Source organism: Sinocyclocheilus rhinocerous, unplaced genomic scaffold (genome assembly GCF_001515625.1).
Source record: "Sinocyclocheilus rhinocerous isolate Xijiao unplaced genomic scaffold, SAMN03320098_v1.1 scaffold3529, whole genome shotgun sequence".
Classification (NCBI taxonomy): domain Eukaryota; kingdom Metazoa; phylum Chordata; class Actinopteri; order Cypriniformes; family Cyprinidae; genus Sinocyclocheilus; species Sinocyclocheilus rhinocerous.
Window position 1 is genome coordinate 201,645 of NW_015638987.1, and position 9,288 is coordinate 210,932.

The 9,288-nt window shown below is 39.2% G+C and overlaps 1 protein-coding gene across 1 annotated transcript in view; it reads left to right on the forward strand.

Moving 5' to 3' along the window:
- Positions 1-9,288, forward strand: part of LOC107750838 (probable ubiquitin carboxyl-terminal hydrolase FAF-X) — a 43,147-nt gene that overhangs the window by 12,807 nt on the left and 21,052 nt on the right. The window contains exons 14-22 of the mRNA XM_016566387.1: positions 524-619; positions 702-913; positions 2,048-2,288; positions 3,202-3,351; positions 5,419-5,539; positions 5,624-5,754; positions 6,634-6,912; positions 7,793-7,918; positions 8,007-8,144. Of these exons, the coding sequence (XP_016421873.1) occupies positions 524-619; positions 702-913; positions 2,048-2,288; positions 3,202-3,351; positions 5,419-5,539; positions 5,624-5,754; positions 6,634-6,912; positions 7,793-7,918; positions 8,007-8,144 (1,494 nt within the window). The remainder of the gene's footprint in view (positions 1-523; positions 620-701; positions 914-2,047; positions 2,289-3,201; positions 3,352-5,418; positions 5,540-5,623; positions 5,755-6,633; positions 6,913-7,792; positions 7,919-8,006; positions 8,145-9,288) is intronic.

Sequence of the window (9,288 nt, forward strand, 5' to 3'; positions counted from 1 at the left end):
AATGATTCAATGACTCACTCAAGATTCACTTGTTTCATTACAAGATAAATCAGTGTTTTTGAATGAATGATTCAAAGACAAATAAATTTTTAACTGCCCCTTTTCGCCAGCTGTAAATAAGGATGCACACACAGGAATTGATAGGTGTTTACAAGAAGCCTTTTTTTTTTTTTTTTTTTTGCATTTACAGCTCACTTGGCGTACCTAAAAGCCACATAATTATTCTTTAATGTTTTATAACCTCCAAGAAACGGCATGTTTCAGAAGCGGCTTCAGTCTCCTTCAGTTAAAGATAATGTTAGTGCGGTGGCTGCGATATACATAAACCTACCAACATCGGACTTATCGCAAGAGGAAAAATTAAGTTTTAGTTGCATAACATCGGTTAATGGAAACACTGTCATTTCGTAATAGTTTTTAATTGACATTTTGTGCAAATCTGTTCAGCTGCAGTGTGAACGCTGCTCATCCAGATCATGTTATTCAGATTTTACTGTGATTTCATCTGGTTTCTTCTCCACAGCTCGTGATTCAAGGCAGTGATGATATTGCCACTCGAGCGATAGACCTCCTGAAGGAAATATACACCAACCTCGGACCAAAGCTACAGGTGAATCAGGTGAGCCGGTGTTCCTCGCCCGACCGCCAGCCGCTAACACGCCGCTAAATCACGTCTGATCCGCTGCTGTTATCATTTACAGGTGGAGATCCATGAGGACTTCATCCAGTCGTGCTTCGACCGGCTCAAGGCCTCGTACGACACGCTGTGTGTGCTGGACGGAGATAAGGACAGCATTAACTGTGCCAGACAGGAGGCCATACGCATGGTGCGCGTTCTGACGGTGCTCCGAGAGTACATCACCGAGTGTGACAGCGACTATCACGAGGAGAGGACCATCCTGCCCATGTCCAGGTGCCTGCTGCAGTTATACCAGACCTTCTGTACTTCAGCACGCTAGCTGTGTTTACATACAAACATTCAAATTTAACTCATGCACAAAACTGGAATATCACATAAAACATTTGTGAATAAAGCACCGTTTCCATGCAGCGAGTCAAAGAGAACAGAATCGTCACTTCCTGATAAACTGGCTCTACATTATTGTTTCTCCTCTATGCCCCGCCTTTCTGAAACTTTTTACAAAGCTCATCGGTCTGAAAAGCGAGGTGTGCTGTGATTGGCCAGCTATCCAGTGCGTTGTGATTGGCCGAATACCTCAAGCGTGAGACTGAAATGTTACGCCCCTCACCATACTGTGATGCCTTGTCCCGGCGCGATGAGACAAAAACATTAAAACCCATTATAAACGAGGCATCCGTTGCATCCAATGGGGACATAATTACTGATTATAATGACTTATACTAAGAGAAAGGAAAATCGCATCATATGACCCCTTTAAGACAATTATACAGAAATACTTTAACGACAGGCTTTGCTCAGGCCTTTCAGAACGACCAGAACAACATATAGATGCTGTGAACGAGATCGGTCCGCTGGTTAGTCGAGTTATCCCGTCTCATAGCGCAAAGCTTCATGACTTTTTCGATGCACAAGGTGGAATTTATTCAGTAAATGTGTTTCCATCATAGTTTATGCGCAATTATTATTATCAGTCAGCGGCAGCGCACGAAGTGAGCAGAGAAAATAGTACTCCTCTCAAAAAACATACAAATAAAGATAATTGTAGATGTTTAATTACTATTTGGAGCATTGGGATTGCTAGACGAGGGCTTAATCAAGTCATTTTTGTGAAAACCTCAAATTCAACCGAAATCGACATTTTTCACTTTTTTTTGTCTGTAGCTCAAAATTAGCCTTTGTGCATTCACACTCATTTTGCCAGCACGGCTCACATTTTAATTAAACGAGGTCAGAACATTTTTTAAAAAATGAAACATGCTTAGATGAATTCTTCTCCGTATGATCTATAACATGCATTTAGAAAACAGATGAGGTGAATTTACATTTCAACACATGCAGTAGGAAGCCAAACAGTGACAAAAGGGTCTGAACTGCTCTCTGGTGTTGTCTGTGTCTGCGCTCCAGGGCGTTCCGTGGGAAGCACATCACTCTGGTGGTGAGGTTTCCCAATCAGGGCCGTCAGGTGGAGGACTTGGACATCTGGTCCCACACCAACGACACCATCGGCTCGGTCCGCCGCTGCATCCTCTCTCGCATCAAAGCCAACAGCACACACACTAAAGTAGAGCTGTTCATCGGAGGAGAGATCGTGGACCCCGCTGAGGACCGCCGGCTGATTGGACAGCTCAACCTCAAAGATAAAACTGTGAGCTTTACAGATGTCTCAGTGTGTATGTTAGGGGTGTAACGCTACACAAACATGACGCTACCTCGGTTTTGACCTCACGGTTCAGTATGGTTTCGGTACAGCAGTGCCAGTAGTAACACTAGTTTACTGCACAAATTGCTTTTTCTTTTCAATTATAATTTTCTTCTCCTAAAAACTTCTCCTCTGAACCATAGGGAGCACTTTTACAGTACTATAAGATTACAATTAACAACAGAGCCCTAACTTAAATTCAATTACTATTTATTTTGAACTATAATAATCGACACTCAAATTAAAAATGTGTACGCAAACATGTAAATTGCACATAACTTCTAAATTATACAGTTTCTATTTGTTGTTGAAATATAATCATTTACACAGTGGCTGTCGTAACTTTTCATAAAAGGTTTATTTAAATATACATTAAATGGTTAAGACATCACTAACAGGTAAAGTAAAATATAATGAGTGTATAGTCTAATATTTCTCGAGCAAATAACGAGCTGTTGGACACTGATGACTTGCCTGAGGGAAATGAAATGCTGCGTGACATTCTGTTTACAAGCTGTTTTAATGACGTCTTTCCGCGGTTGAAACATGATTGAGTGATTAGATTACACGAGGCATGAGATGTTCATTCATGTTTATTTCACATTAAAACTAGAAACTAGTTGTAAAGAGGAACGGAGTTAGAACTGAGGCTTCTATACAGCGATCTGTCTCGCCACATCAAAGAGCGCCAAAACGGTATTCTTTAAATTTCCTGAAAAAATTAAAAAAGATTTGTTCGGTACACATGTGATACACAAATTTTCAGTACGAATACGTGTACCATTACACCAGAGTATATACTGATATTTGACGTGAAGCGTCCAGAGATGAGCTGCTAAAACTCTGACTCTTTCTGTAGCTCATCACAGCGAAGCTCACGCAGGTCAGCACCAACATGCCCTCCAGCCCCGACAGCTCGTCCGACTCGTCCACCGGCTCGCCCGGGAACCACACAAACCACTACAGCGACGGCCCGAACCCCGAGGTGGAGAGCTGCTTGCCAGGAGTGGTGAGAACCATGTTTGTGCTTCACACTTTATACAATAGTAGTTCAATAAACAAGAAGTTAAAATTAAGTGACTTACATTTCAGACACAATATTGACTGTTTTTGCTCAATTTCGCTGACAAAAATAGTTCGTCAAAGCCACAGCAGAACTGTTGTGTGTCTCCGAGCAACACAGCGGTGTTTCGTTACTGAATGAATCCACGTTTTTGAACAAATCAAGTGAGTCGATGATTCAGTTAACCGTTCATAAAGACAGTAGTCACTTGCCTCGTTTCTGAATGAATCAGCCGTTTATATGAATCTGTTGAATGAAGGACTAAATTTGTCATTTGCCGCCACCTACTGGTTTGGTTTCATATTTAAACCTATCATTGCATTTTCCCAACATTTTTTTATTTGTATGTATATATATTAATCTTATCAAATTCTTTATGCATTCTAAATTTATGCAGCTCAACTTCATCAAATGCCACTTCAGATGCAGCTCCTGTGGAAAGATGGAGTTTTTTTAATTTGACGTGAAAAATTACACATTTAATAAGGTTAGGGAAAAAATAAACATACAAACAAATTATATACAGCAACTCCTTTTCAGTTCATTGTTATTTCTACCTCTTTTCTCGTCACAGAGCACTTTATTTTGAGAGTTGTTTAAGTGAGAGAACATTTGTAACTTTTTTTTTTCTTGTGTTTGATGAACAGACGTCACAGCAGCTGGTTATTAGGTTATTTGGCTGCTATTACTTTAAGAGCTGCCGCTGCTGAACGTGACACAGATCTGACACGCATACTCGTAGTTTCATTCGTGCTTTAATATGAAATAATTCATGTTCTACTGAAGCTGTACCGTTTCTGCACTCGTTTGAGGTGAAGTTGGAGCTCGCGTCTGAACGGTCTCCTGTTTGATGTGCTCGTAAAGACGTTCTGCGTCTAAATAAATGCAATTCTTGTCAAGAAAAAAGAGACCGAAACAGCAGTTGTGCGTGGGGTGGCTAACCCTAGCTCCGTCCCTGCGTTAAATAATTTTAACGCCGTTAAACTAGAAAAATTAATTGCCTGCATTAATGCGCTAATTTTGACAGCACTAATATAAACCTATAAATCTTCTAATTAGAGCTGCACGATTCTGGAAAAAAATGAAAATCACGATTTTTTTGTCACAAATAGAGACCACGATTCTTTAATTAATTTGAATGAATTATTAAACATTTTAATATATTTACATTTAGTCATTTAGCAGACGCTTTTATCCAAAGCGACTTACAAATTAGATAATATATAACTAATATATGTATTTAAAATATATATTTAATACACCAATTTTTAATATTAATTTTAATTAAAGTGATTTGAATGAATGATTCAATGACTCACTCATAAATACCTCACTTGTTTCAGTACTGGATAAATCAGCGTTTTTGAACGAATCTCTTGAATGAATGATTCAATGACAAATACATTTTTAAACAGTCACTTGTCGCCACCTAGTGGAGAGACGATGCAATCGACAAACGTTATTTGAAGCAGCAGTTACTTTCAAAAGAAGCCTTGCTCTATTTTGATCGCTACCTTAGACATCAGTGTTTATATCCAAACTAACCTTTCATCCCAGTATTTCTGTGATAACATGAATGACTGTAAGACAGAAAAATACTGTTTGTGAAGCTGTTTCTTACCTAAACACGGTAACCTCTCTCTGTCTCTCTCTCTCTCTCTCTCTCCAGTATTACTTTTTCCAAAGGTTTAATAGACACGGGCGAAATTAGATGGTGTGGGTGACTGAATCAAGATCGCGATCTTTTAACGATTAATCGTGCAGCTCTACTTCTAATACACTGTTAAATCTTAATAATTTTGAGGTTTGTTAATGCATATTGTACATGTAAAACAATTGATTTTAGTTATTAGTCTTATATTTGTCATTGATTTTGACAAAATCCTGCGGAATATCAGTCATTTATTGGTTATCAGGTTATTGGTATCGGCCAGAGTTTTAATTTCTGGTCTAAACCGCAGAATAGTCTGTCAGCACGTCTTGTTGAGGTGACTGTTTTTCTTCTCTCCTCAGATCATGTCGCTGCATCTGCGCTACATCTCCTTCTTGTGGCAGATCGCTGATCTGGGCTGCACCCTGAGCATGCCGTTACTGCGAGACGGAGCTCGAGTGCTCATGAAGCTCATGCCTCCAGGTCGCAGCAAACATCGTGACGACTTGCTCTGTAGCATGCGGTCTGGCTGTGAGGGTCACTGATATGTGCTGCTTGTGTTCACAGATAACACTACAGTGGAGAACCTGCGAGCGATCTGTTTGGATCACGCTAAGCTGGGAGAGAACAGTCTGAGTCCCACTCTGGATTCACGCTTCTTTGGCCCGTCCGCTTCACAAGTGCTCTACCTCACCGAGGTATCTTCATACTGCTGACACGTAACAGTCACACTAGCTATCGCTCGTTTCACATCAGTCGTCTTTGAGCGTGTGGGCCGCAGACTGCAAATCAGCGCGCTAGGTTTTGGAGCAAATCTGGTATTGCGGCACGATTCATCAAAATAAAACTGAAATTAGATTAAAGCTTTAGACGAGAAGCTTTTTTGTCAAAGTTTGAGGGTTTAACATTTTGAAAATTAAAGGGCTACTCCACCCCAAAATGAAAATTCTGTCATTAATTACTCACCCTCATGTCGTCCCAAACCCGTAAAAGCTTCGTTCATCTTCAGAACACAAATTAAGATATTTCTGATGAACTCCGAGAGCTCTCAGACCCTTCATAGACAGCAAGGATCCTAACACGATCGAGGCTCAGAAACATAGTAAGGGCATCGTTAAAATAATCCATGTGACATCAGTGGCTCAACCGTAATTTTACGAAGCTACGAGAAAACTTTTTGTGTGCAAAGAAAACAAAAATAACGACTTTATTCAACAATTCGTCTCCAGAATAAGTATATCTGTGAAATTATTATATATTATACTGATATACAATCATATTAGTTTTATATATATATATATATATATATAAAAAATTTTTGTGTGTAGTAGTATTAACAATATTAACAATAACTAATAGTGTAGACATTTTAATAATATTGTAATTATTTAATGTAGTAAATATTATGCTTTTGTTTAGTTGTAGTAGTAATAATAATAATTAGTAGTAAGAGTAGTTGTATATTATCTGTTAAATAATTATTATATATTATACTGATATATAATCACAGATTTTATCAGGAGATTCCCAATGAGATGTTGTCCTGCAGCATTGAGGTGTGGTTTGTGTGGTGTCAGGTGGTGTATGCGCTGCTGATGCCAGCCAGTGGAACTCTGGGAGACGACGCCAGTGGCTTCCAGTGCAACTTCCTGAAGAGTGGCGGTCTGCCTCTGGCTCTGGGCATGCTCACCAGGAACAACTTCCTTCCCAGTGCGGACATGGAGACGCGGCGCGGCGCTTACCTGAACGCCCTGAAGATCAGCAAGCTCCTGCTGACCGGCGTGGGGTTCGGACACGTGAAGGCCGTGGCGGAGGCCTGCCAGCCGCTGGTGGAGGGAACCAGCCCCGCGTCTCCGGTGCGCCTCGCCTTAACACCAGACTTCACTTCAGGGATGTAACCATAGCAACATCTCACCATACCATAATATCTCAGTGTGAAGTCCTCGGTACGATATTTATTGCAATATAAAAAAAAAAAGACAAGTGAAGACTTGGGAAAAAATTAAAGTTTTATGCATTTTAAAGTTAAATTCTTCTATCTAATGCACTTTGAGAGTTCAAAATTAAGAGCTGCAACCCTTGTTCTTATCTAAGAAAACTTAAGTCAGAAAAAAGTCAGTGAATTGACTTGAACCTGAACTTTAAAGGAGACTCAACCCTCTTTTTATTTGTGATATATACTGTCTCAGTCTAAACTACACTCACACTGGGGTTTTAAGGAGGTCAAACAAATTAGAATATAATAATAATAACAACAATGACAGTAATAGCCATAAATTGTAAAACAGTGTCAAACGAGTAATCGCATCCAAAATAAAAGTTGTTTACATAATATGTATGTGTGTGTACTGTGTATATTTATTACGTATATATAAATAGACACACATGCATGTATATATTTAAGAAAAATATGTTATGTTAGTATATTAAATATATTTATATATCAATTAAATTATATGAATATAAATATATACATGTAAATATTTTCTAAATATATACATGCATGTGTGTGTATTTATATATACATAATAAATATACACAGCACACACACATATATTATGTAAACAAAAACTTTTATTTTGGATGCGATTAATCGTTTCATACCGTCACGTGACCACGATAATATCGAGACCGTTTTGCTATCGCGATATCACGAGATTAATATTATGGTTACATCCCTAAATCTGAGACTTGGTTATATTTCTTCACGGTGATGTGACTGTGTTTGTGCTCCAGATAAATCAGGCGACCCATGAACAGGCTCTGGTGCTGCAGAACGCTCTCCAGAGCATTCCCAATCCCGCCTCCGAGTGCATGCTGCGCAGCGTGTCCCTCCGGCTGGCCCAGCAGATCTCTGACGAGGTTCCTGACCTGCACCGCTTTACAGTCGCTGTGTGAGGCCTACTTCACGCTGATATTCCTAATTGTGTTGCTTTCCGTCATTGTGCAGAACTTCTTCCAGGCCTCAAAGTACATCCCGGATATCTGTGTGATCCGCGCCGTGCAGAAGATCGTCTGGGCTTCCGGTTGTGGGACGGTGCATCTGGTCTTCAGCTCGAACGAAGAGATCAGCCAGATCTACGAGAAGGCATGTTCAGGGTTTCTGCAGGATTTTTAACCTCAAATTTAAGACTTAAGACCTGCACAAATTAAATTAATACCGTATGAGAGCGGGGTAGGGGCAATGTCTATGGTAACAATGTCTATGTAAAAAGCATGATTTACAGTTCAGATACAAGTTTTCACAAAAACAAAAAGTTTTATAAAATGATAAGCTTCACATTTCGGCCTTTAAACCATTTTTAGGAAAATGTATGAGTCAAAAGTATTAATTGTTATATTAATTCAAACAATTATTATATTAATTAAATAACATATAAATACATCTTACTGTTTAAGTTTTATTATAAAACAGATAGTTCCGGTGCTTGATTCTGATTGGCTGAGCTGCGTTCGAAGCTGTTGTAAATGACTCTACAAAGTAACATACACTTTTGTTTACATCTGTTGCTCGGCAACCACTTTGTAGCAACCACAACTGTTTCTGAGGAGCTACATTGTTTGGTGGAAGAACACTGTTTTTATTAATATCATTACACTTTATTTGCTCTGTTTTATTTTGTGAAACCTTACTACGTATATGGAATAACCGTTTTATAAAAGCAATAAGCCACGTGAAGCCGTGGTTTACAGTGAATTTATAACAGCTAAGAGGGATGACTCCGCTTAGCGTCGTGCCTAACAACGCCCCTTAACTGTTATAAATTCACTGTAAACCACGGCTTCACGTGGCTTATTGCTTTAATAATGCATCATCTTCTTATCGATCCACCAGTTCACATTTACAGCTCTGTGTGTTTGCAGGGTTTGATTTCTGCATTGGTCTGAACAAAAACAACAGGCTTATTTGCTTTCGGAACGGCAGAAATATAACAACTAAACGCTCTTGAAATCATAATTAAGACTCTCTTGTACAATTTAAGACTTTGGCCTGGTTTCACAGACAGGGCTTAGACTAAGCCAGGATTAGGCCATAGTTCAATTAGGACATTTAAGTAATTTTTCATAAACATGCCTTAGAAAACACATTTCTGGTGTTCATCTTGAGACAAAACAAAGGCACTGATATATTTTAAGATCAGTCAAGTGCAAGTTGACACAGCTCAGACTTACATTTTAGTCTGGGACTAGGCTTAAGCCTTGTCTGTGAAAGCAGGGGTTTATGGCCTTAC